The 26,429-nt window shown below is 38.1% G+C and overlaps 1 protein-coding gene across 1 annotated transcript in view; it reads right to left on the bottom strand.

The window, feature by feature from the left end:
• Positions 1–26,429, bottom strand: part of dscamb (Down syndrome cell adhesion molecule b) — a 133,452-nt gene that overhangs the window by 26,776 nt on the left and 80,247 nt on the right. Inside the window, exons 7-11 of the mRNA XM_058418997.1 lie at positions 23,893–24,189; positions 22,186–22,458; positions 17,990–18,268; positions 16,708–16,827; positions 13,930–14,109 (exon numbers count right to left, since the gene is read on the bottom strand). Coding sequence (XP_058274980.1) covers positions 13,930–14,109; positions 16,708–16,827; positions 17,990–18,268; positions 22,186–22,458; positions 23,893–24,189 — 1,149 coding nt within the window. The remainder of the gene's footprint in view (positions 1–13,929; positions 14,110–16,707; positions 16,828–17,989; positions 18,269–22,185; positions 22,459–23,892; positions 24,190–26,429) is intronic.

The following is a 26,429-nucleotide window of genomic DNA, read 5'->3' on the forward strand; positions in this document are numbered from 1 at the left end:
GTTACAAAACAAAGGACATAGAAACAATACGACAAAAAACTAAATACAGAGTGAGCAAGCTTAAACAGGGGAGACTTGAGTCTAGATTTAAAGAGTCAATGTTACGGATGTCTGGAGGTAAAGAGTTCCAGATCCGGGGAGGAGAGCAACAGAAAGCCCTCTGCCCCATGGTGGCGAGACGAGCAGAAGACACAGAAAGATGAAGAGAAGAGGCAGATCTAAGAGAACGAGAGGGAACGTGGATATGGAGAAGATCAGACAAGATTGTGAATAGCTTTAAAAGTGAGAAGAAGAATCTTAAAGTCGATGTGAAGCTTGACCGGAAGCCAGTGAAGCTGCTGAAGAACCGGAGTGATGTGGTGAAATGAAGGAGTTTTAGGGGTGAGACGAGCTGCCGAGTTTTGAACCTGTTGAAGTTTAAGAAGAGATTGATGAGAGAGACCAAAAAGAAGGGAGTTACAATAGTCGATACAAGATCGTGAACAAGAATAGCAGTAGCATTCTGTGTGAGGGAAGGACGAAGACAGTTGATATTACGTAGATGAAAATACGCAGGTCGGGTCATGTTATTAATATGTGATTGAAATGAGAGTGTACTGTCCAGGAGGACACCCAAACTCTTAACCTGAGTAGAAGGGGAAACAACAGAGAGGTTGAAGCTATTTATTTTAGATAAAGTTGATTTAGTACCGATTAAAAGAAATTCAGTTTTCTCACTATATAATTTGAGGAAATTGGAAGAGAACCAGGATTTGAGTTCATTAAAGCAGTCGAGAAGGAGAAGAAGGAGGGAGGGTAGCATTAGGTTGGCTAGAGTAATAGAGTTGGGTGTCATCCGCATAACAGTGGAAGAGAATACTGTATTTTCGAAAGATATTGCCAAGAGGAAGAAAGTGGACGATAAAAAGAAGAGGTCCAAGGACAGAACCTTGCGGGACCCCAGTGTTAACAGGGGAAGATTTGGAACTAAAAGAGTGTAATTTGATGAACTGAGTGCGCTCTGATAGATATGATTTAAACCAGTCCAGGGGGGTGTTAGTAATACCAATCGAGATAAGTTGATTAAGAAGGATGGTATGAGAAATGGTATCCAAGGCCGCATAAGAATGGTGACTGATCCAGAATCAGCTGCCATGAGGCGGACTGGAAATGGAACTGGAAATGGAAATGTTCATACAAGTTATTACAAGTTAAATGAGAATGAAGTTGAGAAGCAACTAATTTTTCAAGGATTTTTGAACGAAAAGGTAAGTTGGAGATAGGGCGGAGATTATTGAAATGACTAGGAACGGCGCCAGACTTTTTCAGAACTGGAGTAATAGCAGCAGTTTTAGGAACAATTCCAGTAGTAAGAGAGGGGCAAATGATAGCAGAAATAAGAGGAATCAGAGAGGGAAGACATGCCTTGACCAGAACAGAACAGTGGGAAACGGATCCAGCGAACAAGTAGAAGACTTAGACTTATGTAAAAGATCTGAAATATCTGAAATGGTGGGAAACTGGAAAGCGGAGATAGGATAAGGAATAGGGTAAGATTCAGAAGAAGTGGTAAGGGAGCATGGTGCGCCTAAGTGCAGGTGAATTTTATATATTTTATCACTGAAAAAGGACATCAGAGAGTTGCAAAAGGCAGATGAATATAGATGAGAAGGTAAAGAACACTGGGGACTAAAAACAGTATTGAAACGTGAAAACAGCATCTTAGGTTTGCCTTCGTTGGAACATATCAAACCAGAATAATACCTGGATTTACAGTTCTTATAGTGCAGAGTATGACTTATGTACAGATCTTTGTGGACAGTTTTCCTATAAAGCCGTTCAAGCTGACGACATTAGCCGGAGCTCAGAAGTAAACCAAGGTGCAGAGTGAGAAAAGGTGACTGTCCTTGTTTTCAGAGGAGCAAGAGAGTTAAGGATACTATTAAGACCATCATTATAATGAAGAACCAGATCATCAGGGTTGGATAAATTGTTAATGTTCATAAGATTATCAATACTACAGGAAAGAGCATCAGAACTGATGTCCTTAATATTGCGAAATGAGATGACGCTTGATTACAGAAAGAGAGTGTTGAACATTGAATGAGAGAAGTATAAGTGATCAGTTATAGGGAGATACAATCGAAGGAGTAAGACCAGAACAGTCCAAAATGTGTCCCTTTGAATGAGTAGGAAAATCAACATGCTGCTGGAGACCAAAACTCTCAAGACAGGCAACACAGTCTCTAGTAAGAGGGTGCTTAATATTGTCACTGTGTATATTAAAGTCACCCAACAATATTATATTTGAGGAAAGAGGGTGAGAAAATCAGCAAAATCAGATGTTTGGGGGGCAATAAACCACTGCAACGATGGTGGGCGTGGGTCCGGGGAGTTCCCACACAGTTGATTCAAAAGAGTCAAATGCAGGAGTGGACACTGGCCAGACTTTCCACTTCTCACGGTGAATTATCGCGAGACCACCTCCACGGCCAGAGCCACGTGGTTCACAGATATAAACAAACCCAGGAGGATTTGACTCACTGAGGGCGGAAAAGTCATTGGGTTTCTGTCAAACAGAGAAAGTCAAACTTTCGGAGATCCTGGATAAGATCCAGGAGACCCTTGCTCGTAAGAGAGCGGATATTTAGTTTATGGTGGTGTTATCACATGTGACATTAGCATTACCTGGTCTAGCTAACACACTGTGATCAACACCCCGGACAGTGTAACGTGAAGGATGTTGAGAAGAAGTCCCAATGGATTTTATTCCCCTAGGGTTGTCGAAGTGGAACCTCCGACACGACCCTCGATGGATGGATATCTACGACGAGGCAGGCGAGCAATATCCGGGCGAAGGTGTAGCGCCGGCGGAGGCTCCGACAGGTTAAGGCGGAGCCGGAGTAGCTCAGCAGCCGGGTACTGGAGCAATCCTGTCGCGGGTTTGTAGACAGGCAACAGGAGAAGCCAAACGATGGCATACCAGAAATAAATGCACCCGATCCACATTGTAGAGTCAGATAGTTTACGTAACAGACCACGGAAGGGTTCGGAAACAAAACACAAACAAACACACTGCCGGAGAGGAGCGGCAGCAAGCAATAAACAGCTTTCGTCCTGTTGCGTGTCCTCTCAAAGGTCACTCTATTTCGAATTAATCCCATTTAATGTTCAGATTTATCAAATAAGAGCCAAACTTCTCTTCAGCATCAATATGATTATGTGGGGAAAAGAAAACAACAATCTTTTTTTTTTTTTATTTTAAAATCATATGTCATAGTCCATTATCATAATGCCAACATATGACAATTATCATAATGCTAAATAACTTTTAACACACACACACACATCAAGGATCCTTATGATTGTCAGGTCAACTCAGTATACGTCATTATGACCTGTACTTAAGAGCTAGGTTAATTTAAAACAACCTATTTTATTTTGTCCATTTCTTCTTTACAAAGGATGTGGAAGGTTTTCTGCTGGAGAACGCATCCTGGAGCAGAAAGAGACTGATCTCACAGTTTTTTCCACCAACAACTAGTACAGCTATGATTAAATGATGAGTGCTCTTTGGATCCGACGTGTAGCTCTTCTTCCACTACACTACCCAAGCGCACACACACACACACACACACACACACATAAGATTGAATATGTACACAAGCACTGTTTTTGAATCACTCACACACACACACACACACACACACACACACAAAATGATACACACGCTCACATGAGAATGAAAATGTACACAAGCACTGTTTTTGAATCACTCACACACACACACACACACACACAAAATGATACACACGCTCACATGAGAATGAAAATGTACACAAGCACTGTTTTTGAATCACTCACACACACACACACACACACAAAATGATACACACGCTCACATGAGAATGAAAATGTACACAAGCACTGTTTTTGAATCACTCACACACACACACACACACACACAAAATGATACACACGCTCACATGAGAATGAAAATGTACACAAGCACTGTTTTTGACTGACACACACTCGCACACACACAGGCACACACACTATATGATGCACATAATGATACACACCACACAATGATACACACACACACACCACAATGATACACACACTCACGTGAGATTGAAAACGTACACAAGCACTGTTTTTGACTCCCACCCACACCCACACAATATGATACACACACACACGCACAAAATGTGTGTGTGTCACACTCATATGAGATTGATAATGTACACAAGCACTGGTTTTGACTGACTCACACACACACACACAATGATACACACACTCACATAAGATTAAATATGTACACAAGCGGTGTTTTTGACTCACTCACACACACACACACACACACACACACGAATACTTGCTCTTTCCTGAAGCAGATATGAGCAGGAGTTTGGGGGGAAGGTTTGTGCAGTGAGTGTACAGTGATGTGATGGAGTGTGTCAGCATGAGCCTCATGAACATTTAAGTCTAATTTCTTATTCACTCTTGAGCCCCACACAGTGGTGACATGGGACACAACACTTCTGCATCATTTATTTTTTACAGAACAATTCTTAAAGCTTAAGTGAAGCATTAATAAAAAACCTTCTCTAAATGTTGCTGCTGTTGAAATGGGGGGTGTTTTCAGTACTGGAGCTGATTTTTATTTTGTTAAAATGAATATCAAAGAGTATAAGACAAATAATATAAAAAATATTTTTGCTTGATAAATTGACGTCAATTAATGAAAAGTATAAGTGTAAGTATAAATACAACTAAAGCATAAATACACTAAAATATTACTTAAGAATTGAAACAAATGAACTCATAACAACAATTAACAACAACAACAAAAATAAAAACTGAATTATGATCTTGGGACTTGCAACGAATTCATAGAAAGCATGACTAAAACTGTAAGCGTAAATAGTAGAATCCCCCCCCTTGAAACTATTTTTATTAATAATATTTATTTATTTATTTATTTGTTTGTTTGTTTGTTTGTTTATTTATATATTTTTTATTTATTTACCTATGAAGCAATCATTTTATTTATAATAATTTATTATTTATTTATTAATAATATTTACATTATGAGTTTCTCTTGATAATGTACTTTTATTATTCAATTATTATTATTATTATTATTATTATTAAAAAATGTATTGCAATTTAGAAATTATTTATTATTATGTATTTACTATAATTTATTAATGAATAATTTATTTATAATTTTGAATACAGAATACACTGCAACCTCTGTGGGGGAAAAAATAATAATAATAATAATAATAGGGTATAAACTATAATAATCATACATATTTTTATAGCCCTTTAAACTTAAACATTTTACATCAACAAAACAGCCCTGGACCATTAAATAAGAAACTTTAATTCTATGAAATTGACTTCAAAACTATACATATTATATAATAGAAATAAAATTTGTTGACTGAAATTTAAACGAGAGGAGGTGAAATATTATTAAATCCAGAGATGAACACAATGGGAAAAAAAAATAATTCCAGTGTAACCACATACATGTCCATTTTCAGATGTCCAGTACATGACACTGTGTTTTTAGCATGGAGACCTCTGTGATGAAGAGAATCTTCAAGCCAGAGTTAAAATTCTCCTTTCCCTGACAGCTAACATAATAAGTGAGGTGGTTGCAACTAACAACAAAAGACTGCTAATAATCTCAATTCGGCTCTCACTGTCAGCAGAAACGGGGCTCCAGACAAGCAGAGGCTAAATGGTATTCCCATAACAGCTTAGTTGATGTATATTTTTAATATCTAGTAATATTATGAGCTCGTAAAATAGAGGAGCGCTGATGGCAGCTATAACCCCACATCAAGCCGTCTCCTTTTATTTGTTTCAGCAGCCGGTGCACCACATAACTATTAAACAAACTAAGGAGGACCGTGGGGAAGGCCGTGTCTGAAATTTATCGAGTTCGAAGACATAAGCAGAATCGCACCCCCAACCCGACGTGGACTATTTTGGTATAACAGCACAGTCTGTCTTACTCTTCTTCTGTTGTTTTGTCTTAAGGGTATACAAACTTTTGCATATTAATCTGATTTATATGATCAGAATGGGTCCACAGGTAAAATAAGGTCCTTTCATCATTATGCAGACACAGAAAAGGTTCAAGTAACTGCAATAGCAAGGCAAATATCCTTGTACACACACACACACACCTGTACTGTACTTATAAGGACCTTCCACTGATATAATTATTAATGCAGGTAATTAATACTAAGCAACAGCTGAACCTAATCCTATCCTTAACCTCAATATTTATTTATTTATTTAATGAGACTGCTCAGATATTTCTAACCTTGATGTTGAAATTCGTCAAAATAATTTTAAAAAATGGTCCGTATCAAGGTACAAAAAATAAAAAGCATGCCTACACACACACACACACAGTACCATCACTGAATGCTTTCATTCATCTCTGTGTGTATGCTCTTCACTGACCTTTACAGTCTGTTCAATGAGGCAGATGATCTCTTTTATTCCAGCTGTTTAGGGGTTAAGAAAAAGCAGGAAATGCCACTGATCTGGCTTTGAATTCTGAGAAATGGTTCTTATTGGTAATTTGATCAATACTGTGGACTTTTTAAGGACAATTTGTTGGATAATAGAGTCTTATAGCAGCATACATCAGCTCTTTCAGTAGGAAAACCTCAGGGCCTTCTTCTAAGAACCTTTTCATTTCACAGAATAGAAATGTGGTTAATGTGTGTAATGTCTTGAGAGTAGATAGAGAGATCGACTCGAATATATATTAATAGTGTGGAAATGAAAGAAATGCTCATGAAAAGAAGGATGTGGGGAAAACCATCACATACATACACTTAAAAAGCAGTTTGTACTTTGGTTAGGCAATGTGAGTATAGAGTTAGACGTTAACCCTAACCCTAGGGGTGAATCCTAAACCTAACCCTAAACCTAATCCAAAATCATAACCCTAACCTGAGGGATTAACCCTAACCCATAATCTCAAACCCTAACTCTATGTGTTAATCCTAAACCCTAACTCTAGGGGTTAACCCTAACCCTACAGGTTAACCTTAACCCTAGGGGTTAACACTAACCATAACTCTTTATTTCTAACTATTCCTTCAAAAGAATTAAATGGGAAAAATTCTAAGTTATTAAACAACCCACCATCTTAAACTTGCAGGTTTATTTCTTAGGTACTTTCTCAGTCACTGCTGATGATGTGTTATGGATGTGTCAATCAAATCTCAGCTCAAATCCAGGGCTTGTTTCTGATACAACAGACACTGACAAATGGCATGAATGTATAGTCTGGGCTAGAAAGAAATCAGCTTCTTCATACCCTTCTAAGAATTTTCTTATGACCCCTAGTGGTGCTGTTCTGCTTGGTTTCACGAAAATTAATAATGAGCCGTGATTTTTAATGGGGAATATGTGGAAGATGTGGAAGCCAAAAGAGAAATCTTATACCGATTTATACCGGTCTGCCCCCTGCTGGTGAGTGTTGTATATTGTTAATTGTTAGTTGGTTCTAATCTCAAAACACCAAGATAAAAAAAAAAGAACCGATTTGGATCTTCAGCTGTATCCCAAATGACATAATATACACTACACTATGCACTACATACCCCACTATCTAGTGTATGAGTTTTAGAAGGGTAGTATCATCTCAAATGGAACACTAACAGGAAGTATAAACCGTTTCCCAGTCAACTGTTAATGATGTCAAAGTCACACAAATGTCGGCTAACTTAAAAGACATCTGTAAGACATTTGGTCAACCAGAGTGTTGTCAGCCATCTTGAAAAGTGTTTTCCGTGCCTGGTTGCCCCACCCCTTACCTCTACGTAAGCAAAGGTGCAATTGTTACGTACAGGAAGTGTCAAAGTGTGTTTTTGCTTGAATAAGTGCATTATCCTGCAACGTGAAGTGTAAGTTTTAGTGTGAACACACTGCTCACGATTTCTACTGCAAAATGGCATGGAATAGTGCATAAGTATGCGAATTAAGATGCACCATTTGTCTGTTGTGTCTGGGGTAGACACAGCCAAGCAAGCACACACACACACACACTTGCTCGGGTTTCAGAAGGCTGCGAGCGTCCGATTAACCAGACGCATAATCAGAATCAACCAATCATTTTTGATTGCCATTGAGTGGGGATAAAAATGTCACTCCAGGCTTCTGGAAAGCTGAGATAATGCATGCCACTGACTGAAGGATGAGCGCAGTCGAACCATTAGCTTGCTTGGAGTTATGCAACACCATTTTATTAATTAGCTTGGTTGACAATGAGAATGACCCTTATTGCTGTGCTGGGAGAGTTTTCTTGGTTCTGATGATGATTTCCTGAATCTCATAGTTAATTGTTTTTGTTTGGTTATTAATGAATGATCAATGAATCCCAATTTCATCTATTTATTTTAAAGGGTGCTGTCTGGTGGTCTGCACTGCACCCAAGTAGGGATTCAAGTTTATATCATGCCAGATCAGGATGAAGGGTAAATACACCGATCAGCCGTAACATTATGATCACTGACAGGTGAAGTGAATAACACTGATGATCTCCTCATCATGGCACCTGTTAGTGGGTGGGATATATTAGGCAGCAAGTGAACATTTTGTCCTCAAAGTTGATGTGTTAGAAGCAGGAAAAATGGACAAGTGTAAGGATTTGAGCGAGTTTGACAAGGTCCAAATTGTGATGGCTACTGGATGACCACTGGATCAGAGCATCTCCAAAACTGCAGCTCTTGTGGGGTGTTCAGTGGTCAGTATCTATCAAAAGTGGTCCAAGGAAGGAACAGTGGTGAAGGGTCATAGGCTCATTGATGCATCTGGGCAGCGAAGGCTGTTGCTCAAATTGCTGAAGAAGTTAATGCTGGTGCTGAGAGAAAGGTGTCAGAATACACAGTACATGATGAGTCAGGGCTGTTTTGGCAGCAAAAGGGGGACCAACACAATATTAGGCAGGTGGACATAATGTTATGCCTGATCGGTGTATATCTCTAGAGCTGACAGTGCACACCCACCCCTTACTTCCTACCTGCTGCCCAAAAAATAAGACTACTAAAAGTAATTCAGAACTAGTTCAGTTACACTTGACTATATAGTGTTCAGTTATAAAAGCGAAATTATTTCTATCACACTATCACCCGGATGAGGATAGGTTCCCTTTTGAGTCAGGTTTCTTCCTCATGTTGTCTCAGGGAGTTTTTCTTTGACACTATTATCTCTGGCTTGCTCATTAGGGATGAATATACATCTAAATTTTCTGTAAAGCTGCTTCATAAAATAAAATAAAATAAAATAAAATAAAATAAAATAAAATAAAATAAAATAAAATAAAATGTAATTTTGCTTCATGCCATAAAAGAATTGATCAGTAAAACGTGATTTTAGTGGTCATACACGCAGAGCTGTATGAAATACCCTCTTCTTACTACAGCTGCAGGGGCACCTTGGGAAAAGTAGGCCACGTCAATGCGCCTTAGCTGGCCATCTACAAGCCTCTCCACCCTCCACCCCCTCCTAAACACTCACATGGTATCACCTAACCTCTTCCCTGCTGTCCAATGGAGTGCAGTAAAGTGCATTTTCCTTCATGCTGGGAGGGGCAGTAAGTGTATGTGTCAGAGTGTGTGTGTGTGTGTGTAACATGCTACCATGCCAAAGTGATTCCCCCTTTTCCATGCACAATTGGTCACAGGCTGCACATTTTCCTTTTTGATACTGCAGGCGGAGAGGAGAGCTTTCTCAGCCAGTAGCCGAGAAAGGAAACAAAACAAGAAGGCAAAAATAAAAAAGAAAGAGGGAAAAGCAGAAAAATCCTACAGTGCAGGATCTCGGGCGTGTTTTCTAAGGACAGTACGATGAATAAGCACAAAAATATTGCTCGTCTATTCCGTATCGATATCTCCAATAGTTCAAGCGAATATATTTTACTGGTGATTCTGATTGCTGAAAGAAAGTGGTGATTAATTTATATATATATATATATATATATATATATATATATATATATATATATATATATATATATATATATTCAAATCAGAAGGTGTGTATTAATTCTTTTTTAAATAACAGTACATTTGACAAGAGTTCTGGCTGTAAAATAGATTATAGGTATATAAAAACCTTTTAATTTCATTTTTTAAACTAAACCTAATGATAAGATTGAATCATGTAGAGTGAGCGTGATCAATTCACATGGAATTAATATAGACCAGTTAACATTATTAAAACACATGAGGATGTTGGCGCTTATGGGAACTACACCGATCAGGCATAACATTATGACCACTGACAGGTGAAGTGAATAACACTGATGATCTCCTCATCATGGCACCTGTTGGGATATATTAGGCAGCAAGTGAACATTTTGTCCTCAAAGTTGATGTGTTAGAAGCAGGAAAAATGGCCAAGTGTAAGGATTTGAGCGAGTTTGACGAAGGGCCAAATTGTGATGGCTAGACCACTGGATCAGAGCGTCTCCAAAACTGCAGCTCTTGTGGGGTGTTCCCGGTCTACCAGTCAGTATCTATCAAAAGTGGTCCAAGGAAGGAACAGTGGTGAACCGGAGACAGGGTCATGGGCGGCCAAGGCTCACTGATGCACGTGTGGAGCGAAGGCTGGCCCGTGTGATCCGATCCAACAGACGAGCTACTGTTGCTCAAACTGCTGAAGAAGTTAATGCTGGTTCTGATAGAATGGTGTCAGAATACACAGCGCAGGATGGGACAGGGCTTTTTTTTGCAGCAAAAGGGGGACCAAGGCAGGTGGTCATAATGTTATGCCTGGTGGGTGTATAGCTAGAGTATTAAATTTAGTTGATTAGGTAGAATCGTACAAAAGTGTCTGTTGCGAAACACCTGCACCAGCATGGATTCATTTCCCAGCTTAGGTGTGAGCTCTCTAATGGATTTTATTCAGCACTTTGGAAATATGTGATCAAATCAAATCAGACAGCTAATTGTGTTAATGTTACTCAGTTCAGTCACTTGTGTATGTATTTTAATGATTGTCTGTCTCTGTCCTAAACAGAAACGAATAAACTGATCTCACTGAAATTCCATCGAAACATTACGTATAACTATAAATGGTTAAAAAACATGTTGTAATGTTCATAAAAAAATCTAATCATCTGCAAATAAGATTCCACAAATGATTTTTTGTATTCCAGCCGATCCTGAGATCTGTGACATGTTATTCCTTTTATATGAGCGGCTCTGACAGACGGTTCCGGCTGGAATGCAAATCCCAGGTTTATAGCTTTATATTAATGCATGATGTTACTGTTTCTATAGTAACAACTCACTCATAGGGACGTGAACGGCGGGCATTCCACAGAATACAGATAAACAATAACCAGATTACGATTGTGGAAAAAATTTGAAATTAAGATTGGCCAGAGTCTCCAGTATCAGCACTTCAGACTAAACAGTTAGACAGAAAAAAATCTCAGGACATCGCAGAAAAGAGTTTACGTGGAGGGATTTGCGGTTTCTATTGTACGGTGGCTGACAAGCGCAAAACAAAATAACAATTCAGACAAACTAGAAAAGGTTGCTATATTTTGCGAACGGAATTCTTACCGCTGATTGGATGAGATATCTGTCACTCAGGATATACAAACGGTAGGAAATTGTGTATCTATCTATTTCTTGTACGGAGATGTGTGGAGATACATAACACAACATAACAAACATATATATATATATATATATATATATATATATATATATATATATATATATATATATATATATATATATATATATATATATATATATATCTTATTATTCAGTGCTGGACATTCATATGCCATGATTTTGGATATACTGATAGCGTATCATGGCATAAAGATTAGTTATAACTAACACACCTAAAAAAAACACAAAAACACACCTAAAGAACGCAGGTACGTTTTGAAGACCGAACTATTCCAGATTAAATGATGTAAGGAGCACTATAAGAGCAGAGCTGCGTTCATATACACACCAATATATACCACTTTCTTCTGCCACAGCCTGCTGGACTTCCTGTAGATCTTGAGTGACAGATGTCTCATCCAATCAGCAGTAAGAATTCCATTCACAAAATGTACCTACCTTTTCTGGTTTGTCTAAATTGATATTGTGTTTTCTGATTTGTTTTCTGATTTGTTATTTTGTTTTCGAATTTGTTATTTTTTTTTTTGGATTTGTTATTTTGTTTTTGGATGTTATTGTGTTTTTCTGATTTGTTATTTTGTTTTTGGATGTTATTGTGTTTTTCTGATTTGTTATTTTGTTTTTGGATGTTATTGTGTTTTTCTGATTTGTTATTTTGTTTTTCTGATTTGTTATTTTGTTTTTGGATGTTATTGTGTTTTTCTGATTTGTTATTTTGTTTTCGAATTTGTTATTGTGTTTTTCTGATTTATTATTGTGTTTTTGGATTTATTATTGTGTTTTTCTGATTTGTTATTGTGTTTTTTTCTGATTTGTTATTGTGTTTTGTACTTCTAAGCCTCGGTAAACATGACCAGGGATGTCCAATCTTATCCACAAAGAGCCAGTGTGGGTGGAGGTTTCCATTCCAATCAAGCAGTACACCGTCCCTTTCTGGATAAGATTAGACACCCCTGGACATGACAAACCACAAAAAAAAACTTGCTTTGTGGACATTCCATAACAAAGTAGGATACACTGGTCTTTAATATACAGCTCTGGAAAAAAAATAAGAGACCACTGCCCAATCTCCAGATTTGAACCCTACTGAAAACCTCTGGAATGTCATCAAGCGGAAGATGGATGGTCACACACCGTCAACCAGCAAAAAGAGTGGTATAAAGTTCCCCTACAGCAATGTGAGAAACTGGTGGAGAGCATGGAGCCAAAACGCATGCAAATCGGGGTTATTCCACCAAATACTGATTTCTTAATGTTATTTAGCCAAAGCATTAACACAATTTGTTTACTAATTATTTGCATTTAGTTTTATTTGAGTTATTAAAGCTCTGCAAATACTGCATGATCTTGGGTTATTTTGATGTGTCGTCATTTCCTTTAAATATACACTCGAAATAACAATAGTTATATTTTGAATTTAGGAGAAATATTGTACATATATAATATAATACATGCACCTGTGGTACAACTAGGTACATAAATATTACACTATTGCATATTGATAGAATAATAAATTAGATCACAATTATAAATCAGCATACTTTCTTCAAAAGGATGACGTGTGACATTGTCGGTGGTTTTATAATAACTACAGACTTATTGATTACAAGCAGCTGATCATATACAGCTTCTAAGTGGCATGATTTTTTATTAAAAATACCAAAATGGAGTGTTTATTCGATGCGTATTTAATGGAAAATAACCACAAATCTCTAAATTCCACTTCACATAAACACAGTGACATCCAAAAGGTTTGAAATCATAACTAGATGAATGATGAGAAAGTGGATTTATGGACTAAAAATGATGTATGTATTCCGTCCTAAATGGCAGAGGAGCTGTTGTATTGTATTGTGTTGTGTTGTGGAGGAGTAATGGAGGGGATATAAGGCTGTTCTTTAGTAAATATAGTTTGTAGAGAAGCACAATAGAGCATCCACAACACTCAACTGGGCAGAAATCTGCCCGCAGGCCTGTACTGTAATATTGCACACACACACACACACACACACACACATACACACACACACACACGCACACGCACGCACCGTGATTATGACTTCTTTTGTATATTTATTTATATATATCACAATTCAGTACTGAAGAAAATCTAATGATTAGAAATGTCCTCATGTTCTCTACACTAATTAGCTGTAGATTTAATTGAAATACTCATCTGGATCATATTAGTCACATCTACAAAATATAGGTAATGTTCCAGGGCATGCACAGACACACACAGCTGGCTGAAGCTCCTTACTTTTGACGGTGAGGTACATGCTCTTGCTGATGTCAGCGCCCACGTCGTTGCTGACCTTGCACAGGTAGTAGCCGCTGTCTTCCTCCAGCACGTGCTTGATGAGCAGTGAGCCTCTCTCTAACAACTGCACACGAGATCCTGAGTTCAGCGCGATGGGCTGGAACTGAGGAACTCCCGCACCTGGGAACACAGCGCCCAGAGAAGGCAAGAAAAGTCCATCACATGATTTTATACAAGAATTTCTGGTCCAGATCAGCTGCATTCCATCACATTAGCGATTTGATCCATAAAATGTTTATGATCAGTCAGTGTGTGTGTGTGTGTGTGTGTGTGTGTGAGGGCGTCAGAAGAATTCTTCTACTGGGGTAATTAGTAGTTTCTATCCTGCACATCACTTATACAGATAACAATGAGCAAACAGCATTAATAATATCATTAGAATAAAATCTATTTAAAACTCTAGAACCAGGAGTACTAATACCTCAGTATCCATCCGTCCGTTCTAGTTGGATGTTGGTTATAAAGGCAAAATACAAGTTGGAGAAATATATCTAAGTCTTATTCATGCAGAACTGACCTTTTTATGTTTAATGAGTTTAAACATACTATCTGACCAGTTTTGGTATGGATGACATTTCTTTGTCATTTTGATTTTATCTTAAGGATATGAAACTTTTACACTCCCCTGTATAGAGTTTGTATGAGTTTCTTCAGTGAAGTCATACTTTTAGCTTTATTTGATTTAATATGAATAGCAATGACCTGTCAGAAAAAAAAAAATCACTGAATCTAGTCAACAAAAAAGTTTATAGTACTCTACACTATACTATACTATATTATACTACACTATGCAATGCTATGCTATGCTATACCATGCTATACAGTACTATGCAATACCATACCATACTATACATTCTATGTTATGCTATACCATGCTATGCTATGCTATGTTTTGCCATACTATGCTATGCTATTCTATGTTATGCTATACCACGCTATACTGTACTATGCTTTACCGTACTATACTATACATGCTATGCTACGCCATGCTATACTATACTATGCTATACCATGCTGTACTGTACTATACTATACATGCTTTGTTATGCTATACCATGTTATGCTATGCTTTGCCATACTATGCTATACTGTACTATAATATACTATGCAATGCTATACTATGTTATACCATGCTATACTGTACTATGCTATACCATACTATACTATACATGCTATGCTATGCCATGCTGTGCTATACTATGCTATACCATGCTATACTGTACTATACTATTCATGCTATGCTATGCTATGCCATGTTTTGCCATACTATGCTATGCTATTCTATGTTATGCTATACCATGCTATGCTATACTATACTATGCTATGCTATACTACACTATAGCCGCAGGAATCCATTTGGCTTAATTGATGAATTCTTTTATTAATACTTGTTCTTGCAATCTGTGTGGATTCTGCCAGTCTTTCAGTTGTGTTCTGTTACTGTCAGTAATCTAGTTTTTCTTGTGCATAAAGGACACATTTCACTTGATTAAAAACTCCATGCTAATACTGGGTAAGATGCTGCTTTGCTTTTAGAACAGCCTCAAATCTTCATGGCCTGGATTCCACAATGTGCTGATTCTTCAGTATTGACATAATTATATCACATCATAGCAGCAGATTTGTCAGCTGCACCCTCATCTCCTGTGCTACCAAAACACAAAGGTGATCTGTTGGATTCAGATCAGTACACTGAACTCTTTGTCATGGTCAGAGGACCATCTGTATTCTGTAATCCTATGCGTGGTTTCAGGGAACCTCAGGTGACTTGGTGCACAAGGTGAGGGAGACCCGGAAGGACATGCCAGACCATCACAGGGCACAACCACACTTAGAAATGCCAATTAGCCCCATGTTGTTTGGACATGGATCCCCCTAAGCATGTGGAGAATATACAAACTCCTCCCCCACAAGGCAGAAGCAAGAATGAAACCCCACAACCCACCACATGTGCTAAACTCTAAACCACCATCCCCCTGGTCAATTTGAGACAATTTGTGCTTTGAGTTGTGGTCTGGACTTTTGTCTTAAGTCAAGTTGGGTCCATGGATTGATGCAGTTGACACTAAATTCTAAACTCTACCACCTACATGTCACAGCAGAAATCAAGACTCATCAGGCCAGGTGATATTTTTCCAGTCTTCATCTGTATCAGCTGTAGGCTTATGGTTTGATGGGTTGTGTATTCTGAGATGCTTTTCTACTCATCATGGTTGTAAAGTGTAGTTTGATTTCCTGTTCCTGATGCAGTCTAGCCATTGTCTTCTGTGGTGGGACTCTCTCATCATCTCTCATGTTTCTGTCCACAGAATTGCTTCTCATTTTGATGTTTTTTGCTTTTTGTCCCAATCTATTGGGAATATCTCAGGGAAATTGTAGTTGAAGGTAGCTCAGTAGCTGAAATACTCAAGCCAGTCTCTCTGGCACTGACAAACATGCTAAGGTTTGATTGTGTCAACATTTCCTGTTACTGTGATTTTACACTGAGCAGGCTATATGGGATTGCTATATTTTGGTGCATATCAGCTAGTCTTTTAACAAATCACAAAGCAAAACTGAGTGAATGAGGTATTCTTTGTGAGGGTTTCTGGAAGAGCGTAAACTGCTCGAGCATTGAAGAAGAATCTGCAGTGGTTAGTTCAAGATCCTGAGTTGCGTATTCATGCCACTTAATTTAGCCTCACAGTCTAGCTTTATCATCAATAGATTTGTTTTTACCTTTAGAATGTTTCCACACAATTGTAGGAATCGGGTTTCCTTTAGCCGAGCAGTTCAGAATAACAGATTTCCCATAGATTCCGTCTTGATCCCGAGGTTGCACCTCAAAATGTGGTGGGACTGTGGAAAACAAACCAACAAATAAATAAGGAAATAAAAACCACATTTGATATTATACAGATATGTTTATCCAATTGAAGGATATGCCATACTACAGAAATCTAAAATACTCTATTCATCCTCTGTATGGTTTATACTATACAGGGTCACAGAAAGCCTGGAGTCTATCCCAGGGCACTTGGGGCACCTGGGTTTGGGGGGTTTGGGGGGTTTAGAGATGCCAGTCAGTCTACAATGATGCATGTCTTTGGACTGGGGGAGAAAACTGAAGAACCCAGAGTGAACCTTTCTAGCACAGATCGAACATGTAATCCCCATACACAAAGGAAGGGAGCTAGAAATTAAACTTAGGCCTTGGAAGTTGTTCTAATATGGTATCATGTACACTACCAGTTTGGACACACCTTTTAATTCAATGTTTTTTTGTTTAGGGATTTATTTTCTACATTCTAGAACAATACTGGAGATTTCAAAACTATGAAATAACACACATGGACTTCAGTAATCCATATGTAATGACAACAAAAAACAGTCAGTTGTTATTTTAAGACACGAAGGTCAGGTGTTCTGGAATAGTTCTTTGCAAGAACAGTATTGTCAAGTGCATTTGCAAAACCCATCAAGCACCATGATGAAACTGGCTCACATGAAGACCATCCCAGGAAAGCAAGACCAAAACTGACCTCTGCTGCAGAGGAGAAGTTCATTTAGAGTTACCAGCCTCAGAAATCACCACTTAACAGCACCTCAGATTAGAGGCATTATGAAGGCTTTACAGAGCATCAGTAGCAGACATATCTCAATATCAACTGTTCAAATGACATTATTGTGTATTTCGGCCGCCTTCAGCATTGTTTTACAATGTAGAAAGAAATAAACATCAGGAAAGACCATGGAATTAGAAGGTGTGTCCAAACTTTTAACTGGTAGTGTAAGTAATGACTAATTCACAGGAACTAAGAGTAGGGTGGATGTTTGATAATCTAAGACTTATAATAAACAGATCTCAACAAATTCACCGCTGACAAAGAAGATTTTGCTGTCACGCTTTCTGTAAGGATTTACTTATAAACTAGCACATGCCAGCTTGATATTTAAGATCATTGCCAATTATGAAGTTAGAGTTTAATTTGGCCTTTAAGAGTTTTCTTTAACCTCTGACCTTTAACAATGAGCTGAATGCTGTGCTCCACCGCAGCTGCCTCGTTGCGGGCGATACAGGTGTAGCTCCCGTTGTGGATCTCAGACAGGTTGGAGATGCGGAGTGAGCTGGTGAAATCAATATTGTCGATAGTGACTCCTAAGCTGGCGTTGATCGGCTTGCCATCTTTGTGCCAGGTAATGGACATGGGGAGGTCGCCAGAGGTCACCACGCAGGGGATGAAGACTCTCTGACCTATCGAGGCGCTTTGGGAGTCTGAGTGCTGGATCAGGGGTGGAACTAAGAGGAAATGACATCATAGATAAAAAAAAAGAGAGAGAGAGAGGGAACAACAATTAATTTGATACAGAATGCTAATATGACTGAAACCACAGTGATCTTTTTCAGATTTCTTAAATCTGACTGTTCACAAGTTCTACCAATTAGCAGACACCCTTATCCACAGTGACTTACAATTCATCTCAGTTTAGACAACTGAGCAGTTGAGGGTTAAGGGCCTTGCTCAAGGGCCCAGCAGTGGCAGTTTGGTGGACGTGGGATTCGAACTAACAACCTTCTGATCAGTAGAGTCCAACACCCTCAGCTACCACATCCCTAGTTCATTAATAGTTAATAAACAGCATGACTCGTGAAGCTGTAGGACAAATCACAGACTTATCCAAATACTCTTAGTGTAATACTTCTTTTCTGTGGTAACACGGGTATTCACAGGGACTTGTATAACAGATATTGCATATAATCTAATAATGTTTTTTGTAACATTATTAGATTATTATTAGTAATAAACAGATTCAACTTTGTTTGTTATTTGATAAAGAAAAATAATTAGAGTTGATATTTTTAAGGCTTTCTTTAAAATTTAAGAAAGATAAGTTTCCATTTACGTTTTCCTCCGACAGAGACTCTTCGGAACAGTTGATGTTTTACGATTTCTTAGTAACAATGCAAATTGAATTCAACAGTATAATAAATGTAGTACTGAAATATTTTGAACATATCTTGGCACGCTCTGTCCTGGGCTGGCTGTGAGATACCATTTATGACCTCGTCTATGACCTCGTCTATCCTTCGATTTGGCCTGGTCATTCTTTCTGTTCTGTTTTGATAAGCCTGCACAAATCTCAGACACTTTGTAATGAGCTTGATGAACCATCAGTAACTGTGAAAATGTTTATGAATAGTTAACACTGAATACTACTACCTCAGTAAACTTTAAAGAGTTTTGCTATCCAGTCACTGTCTCTGTCTGGTTTTAAGTACACTCTTCCTTGAATTAGCTCACCAGAGTGACTTCAGTACTTCTTCTCTGAATGAACCTGAAAATTCTATCAGGCACAGCAATTATAAAGCAGCTATTTCACATCCACTACTTTGATTGAGCAGCGTTCTAGGAGTACGCTCAATATATAGAACGCTGCTCAATATATATATATATATATATATATCCTATAATATATATATATATATATATGTATATATCCTACGTACCCTATATATATATATATATATATATATATATATATATATATATATATATATATATATATATATCTCCTATAAAACGCTAGGATGTTTCAATCTGCTTGTCCATGAGCCCCATGTAAAATTCCGCTTCCTGGTTAAAAATAGTTACTATAGTAGTGTTAGCGACAACATTTGCAGATAAATGATACTTTTCCGGATAGATATACACCTTTCACTTGAAATATGAAAGCTTGTCAGTTTAAAAAAGAAAAGGAAGAAGGAAGAAGTGTGCATATCAGTGTGTGCTAACTGACATACTGTACTATAAAGTTAGTGTGGCTTTTGCGGGATCTAATCTATTCCTTCTAGCAAAGCAAAAACAATTTTGTCTGAAATGCCACTTACTTGATATTAATATCGTGTTTATAGAACTGTCGGATAAAAGCAATACACTGCTTTCAATTTTGCGGTTATACCGAATATCAGCATTGCTGTGATTACCTACAGTCCTGCAGCCAATCACAGCTGTGCTGATGTTCAGTATTCAGTATTCAGACTGCACTCTTGCTTGTACAATATTCTTTAATTAAACATCTCAGGAAGTGCTAGCGTAGGAAAATCTCTAACTGTATTACTTTACAAACACTAAAATGTTCTGGTTATTTGTAATGAACTACTGATAACATATTTTTTATGATGTACATTTAAAACCACAGAAAGAAAAAAATCCTGAGCCATAAATGGAAAAGGATATACCACCGAACGCCTCACGTAACATTCGTTGACGAGGCAAACACCAAGTACGTGTCATCGCACGTAAGATAATTGGCAATTTTCAACCACAAGGTCCCGTTCTGCCTGTAACACGAGCCACCATGGCTCCAAATCTGCAGATTTCACTGAGGAGGAGGCATAATGTGAGCTAATGAGGGGAGAAGCAGAGCAGTGAAGAGGAAAAAGACAACTATAAAAGGGTTATTTCCTTTCCCGGCAAATTTAGCATAATGCATTCTCAGGGGACCCAGCCATGGTGTGCATCAGCCTGTCGCGAGAATCAATGAGTTAAAATAACGTTGAACTAAAGCAGCACTTCACTGCTTATTTAATTCACAACAAAGTGGGGATAATGGACTCTAGGGATTCCCTCCTAGCTGCTTCAGAATTTTAAGCATGAACAAATTAGCTAACTCAATCGTGGAGATGTTTTTTTTTCCCTTTCCATCACTGATGGCATCCACTCAAAAGAGTAACAAGATGACTGAGAGTATGCCGGCGATGCTACTTGAGAGCATACAGATGGTGATGATTTTTTAAGTTGGACTGGATAATGGATAAACTATTATAACATACGGTGCGGTATTGCTAATTAACAAAATGCATTTTCCTTGCTGTCAAAGCCAGTGATGGCTGGTTGTCATAATAGATAGAAGGTTAAAATTGAAGGAAGTTTAAATCCCAGGACTATCAAGGTGCATTGCTGGGCCCTTGAGCCAGGCCCTTAACCTTAACCTTAACTCCTCAGACGTATAAATTTAATAAATATAAGCCACTCAGGATAAAGGCATCTGCAAAAGGTTGTAAATGTAAATCTTTCAGTAGCATTATACTGATAATAAGGAGAATGTGAGGAAAGTAATGACACATTACATAGACAGAAAGGCATGATATTAAATGATTAAGGCTGTAAGGCAGTAATTGATTCATGCCATACACCAAACATGATAAACAGAAAAGCTGTAACCCTTTAAGATAACCACTAAGCTTACAGTTCCATGGTACTTCATTTTGTTTAATTAATACTTTTCTTTTTAAAAAGATGAGACTATGCTTAGTATATCTACTGTACAGTTAGTTTCTCCGTTCTCTGTGGCCGGCTGTGAATGAGAGAAGAAGTTGCAGAGAATGAGCAGATAACGAACGAGTGGCTGCACTTGTGTGTGACGAATGGGATGGATATGTTGCTATTGTCCTGCTCTGCACAATACAGCCGTCTTGATATATGTTTGGTTTTAATTTCATTTACTGAGCATGGAACACAAAATACCCAAAACACAGCCCTGACCTCTCTTATGTCAGCCCCGTCATAACTAAACCAGTTGGTGTTTCTCAATAACTATTTAAAATAATACATAAACCTTTAGTTTGAGTAGTTTGCTTAGTCAGTTGTGGACATACTGTTGTGTCACACAGAGCTTTACTGCCCCCATCTATTTATGTTGGTACTGAACAATGCAGGTATTCATTCCTGCAGATGTGCACAAGTGACGCTAAACACCACCGCTGGATATGTGTGGCGGCCATCTTACAAACATATACAGTTAAAAGCTAGTATACCCGTGGCTTTATGGATATGTCAACAAAGCCGTCAACCTAGATAAACTCCAAACCTCACACTGTGTAATCTCCTGACATGACTGTCACTGTTAAGCTGCATAAATGTACAGTCTGGGCTAGAAAGAAATCAATCCCAGCTTTGCTTCTTGTATATCAATAATGTTGTTATTATATTTGATTCTCCAAAAAAATACCTTTCTAATATTTGTTAACAGCAAATAATCTGATACCGAAAAAGAAATGTCTTTTCATCTCTGGATGACAGATTAGCTCTGCTAGCACATTTATCCCAGCTGTTCTTAGCCAACACTCTCTTTGATTATATTGTGATGGAGTTCCTGCTGGAATCTGTACATACATGATACATGCTTTTGTTTTTTTTTTACTTGCTAGCTGACCTTTTACAGTAACATGGACGCTCCTATGGATCTGTTTCTCAGGATCCACCAGGACGTAACAGGTGTACTCGCCCGCATCCGAGTTCTGCACATTAGACAGCTTCAATGTGCCATTGTTCTCAAAGGCACGCTGGCGATGGTTAAACGGAAGCAAGTTGGAATCTTTGTACCACTTGATGGAGTAGTAGGGGTAGCCAATGATGCGGCAGTGAATGAACATGTCTCGCCCCGCGATGGCAGTGAGGTTTTTCATTGGGCGGATACTGGCAGGACCTGTTAGGGGAAAGGAAACATCAGAAATGTCAGCTTGTTAATGCTCACGAATGTTTATCTTTTCTTTTGAGTTGCAATAGCAAGCACTACTAAATCCCAGACCTTTAAAGAACCAAACCTGGAACTATTACGCATTTTAATATATTATTTTAAGTGCTTCTTTTCTCTAATCTGATCATTTACTCCACGCTATATTTATAAACAGAACCACCAATTCAGCAGCCAACGATTTTATTTACCTAAAATATGAGGGCTATATATTAAAAGAGCTGTATTAAAATTACAAGGCTTCGTGCACCTGAACCTCATAAAGTTTCATTCCTGCTTGGATTGCGGAGGGAAAAAAATAACTAAAATGATGTCCTATTACACACAGCTTGCGCTACATGCAACAATTTGCATATGAAAATTAGTTATACGAATAACCATTCGCATAACTATTTATAACGCCATTATACTGTACTGAAGCTGAATACAAACCGAATACTCGTAAGCAAACTGTGAGAAATACGGTCTAGATTAACTTTACAGCTTGTGCACACTTACTGGCCACTTTATTAGACACATCTATGTTGCTGATCCACTGTGTAGGCGTTCAGTTACAATTAAACTACGATATACAATACAAATTAAAAAAGTGGTCACTAATGGATCAACAGCCTCATTATAGCCTAATATCTGGTCAATGGTCCTCTAGTGCTTTCTACTCTGTTCTATTGAGAGACATGATAAAGTAGGGCTGATATATTGTCCAACATATCTATAAGCAGGGATGTTTTTAGCCGTACATGGATTAAGCCCTGAGGCTACAGCGCAATTTCTAAACATCAGGTCTACAGCTTGAGAGGTAAACATATACACTAAAGTTTGTTGACACTTGACCATCACATGCTTTTGGAGCATCCCATTTGCAGATTTAGTTTCTGTTATAAAAACCTCTACTCTTCTGTGCTGGACGCTCGATTTCTTCCAATCCAGGCGTGGCAAACCATGTCTTCACTGACCTTGCTTTGTGCACAGGGGCACTGTCATGCTGGAACAGGTTTGAGTTTGGTCTTAGACAAGAGAAATTGTAATCTACAGCATACAATGATATCTTATGCAAATATGTGCTTGGAGAAGAACCATATATGGGTGTGAAGATCTGGTGTCCACAAACCATATATGGCTGTATTATGTATGACTGAGGGTCAGTTTGTTTGGAGAGTGGCCAAACGTTTTCAGAAATAACCCTGCTCAAAAAAAGCTATATGGTAGGTTTAGCGGAAAAACTGTCAACTAAAATATATGACAAAGAGGATACCAGAAACATGAATATTATAATATTTAAAAAAAATAAAATAAAAACATAAACACTTAAACACAGATTTCATCAAAGTGTGATGTGAGTGCATTTTTGTTTGTTTTTGTTGGAGGAGCTGATCTGACAAGCACCTCTTACGTTTATTCGCGCCTGGTAGGAGACCGATCCGGCAGAGTTGTTGCAGGTGCAACGGTAGACACCGCCGTCGGTGACCTGCGTGTGTGAGACATTCAGGTAGCTGAGGACATGGCCCTCAACCGTAACAAAGCGATCCATGCGGTGGTGGCTGTCCTTGATGACCGGCTCGTCATCCAGTGTCCATGTCACGGTGGGGAGTGGGGTGCCTTTGACGTGACACACCAGGGAGATTGGCTCGTTAGGGCTCACCACTTTCTCGCTGAAGGCCGACAGGATCTTTGGGGTGCCGTCTGAGGAAAAGAAATTGCAGATATATTTATTTTCTAGTGGTTTAATTTCATAGCATATATGCATGCACAATGCATAGGCTCAATCATATGACAGAAATACTAGGATACATAATAGATAAGAACTATTCTTCCCTCAGACCATCAGACTCCACCTTACGGGTCACCTAGGAGTCCGTTACTCCACTGACATACTGCAACCTGCACTTTTTTCTACAATTAACACACCCGCACATTTGGTACATCACTTCCTATTGTGTAATGTTTGCACATTATGTACGCTAACAACGTGTAACATAATAGCAGATCATATTCTACTGCTACTACATGAAACATAATAGCACATCCTATTCCGCTGTTACTACATGTACCATAGTAGCACATCATATTCTACTACTATTACATGTACCATAATAGAACATCATATTCTACTGCTATTACATGTACCATAATAGAACATCATATTCTACTGCTATTACATGTACCATAATAGAACATCATATTCTACTGCTATTACATGTACCATAATAGAACATCATATTCTACTGCTACTACATGTAATCTAATAGCACATCATATTCTACTGCTACTACATGTAAAATGTAGCACATTGCACATCAGGGTCTATTTTCCTCCTCTATTATACATAGTTCATTCTGATTTCTATTCATTTTCATTTCATTTTATTTTCTATTCTTTTTTTTTATTTATATGCAGTTATTTATATGCACAGTCTTGGGAGGAGACGCCTGTTTAACTGCATACATGACAAATAAAATCTTGCCTCTTGAACGTATCATCATCATCAAACCATGCTACCCTGATGTCACTGTAAGTTTACAGCAGAAATGGCAGCACATAAAATGTGCTTTAATATTTTAATATTACTTTAATATTGTAAGCCACGAGACTACAGTCAAACTAGAATTTAAATACTAGTTTTTTAACCTTGATATTATAGAAACAAGGCAAACAGAATTCTAGTCAGAATTTTGTGAAAAGGTTCAAGCAAAAGAATGGTTCATGTGTAAATATATAAATATATAGAGCTTGTCTAGGAGTTCTAGCAGAATGAAAATTAGTACTTGAAGCATCAGGGGAGAATAAAGTTTGTTGAATAAAGTTTGTTCGAAACGCAGGCTGCCAAAAAAAAAAAGCCTAATAAATAACCCTCAAACACCATGATAATCAGGAAAACTGTCGACCGAATAAAGAGGTAAGATTTGAACGTATCATTTAGTAAAAGTTTTGTCCTTCAAAACTAGAAATTGTCCTCGTCTTTGTTTTCCCATGTCTCTTATTTCTTTCAAGTTTAACCAGCAGTGATTCTAAGCTTGAAGTCATACCTCATCACTGCTCTCTGATTGTGCAGACTCACTCCACATCATTATAGATGATCAATATCTCTTTACTCAATTCCACTACCATGGGACACAGTTGCCTCAGCAACCAGGCTCAGGTACCGTATCTGCTGGCTGACGATGGGAAGATCAGATCCATCTCAACTGAATGCTACTGTAAACACAGCTTTATCTTAACATTAGGCAAAATGTTATTCTGGTTATATTTCACTACTGTTCTTATCGCTACCTTTTATCAGTTCCTCTCTGGGAAACTCATACAGCCATCCGAAAGGGCCGCTTCAGTAGCTTGAGGTCAAATGAAATTGATTAGATGAGGAACAATAACAAAAATCTATGTTTACATTCATATTTATAGCTAAACACTGACTTTTACATGTGAAACTGTGATACTACAACAAAGTGGAGGACTTCCAGAGTGGAACTGGAATTTTCCCATTCGCTACCTCCATCACCAAGCATTAAAAGCAATATAGTTAGAGAATGCTAACAACAACTTTTCTCTGTGTGTAATGCTGACACCTCAAACATTCTGTCTTTCTTATTAAGGGTGAGAAGCTGATCCTCATGCAGGGTAATCGCTGACACTCAATATTATTCGAGAATTAAAGTCACTTGAGTGCTGATACTGGTTCCATTGAGTTTAAGAGTCAATCACTGCTCTTCATTGATAATGAGAATCACTCAATATATTAGTACTGTGCTCTGTAATTGATGATCAACCGATCTTTACTGTACCTTACTGAGGATGGATGAGGCAAGGCACTGCTACAGCCTTCTGTTGTAGATGAGAATCACTCGAGATACCAATGTCAGTAAGCACAGTATCACTCAGGGTCTTTTTACTGTACTTGTGATGATGAAAACAACCAATGCTTTTTT

The sequence above is a fragment of the Hemibagrus wyckioides genome, linkage group LG20 (genome assembly GCF_019097595.1).
Source record: "Hemibagrus wyckioides isolate EC202008001 linkage group LG20, SWU_Hwy_1.0, whole genome shotgun sequence".
NCBI classification, from domain to species: Eukaryota; Metazoa; Chordata; class Actinopteri; order Siluriformes; family Bagridae; genus Hemibagrus; species Hemibagrus wyckioides.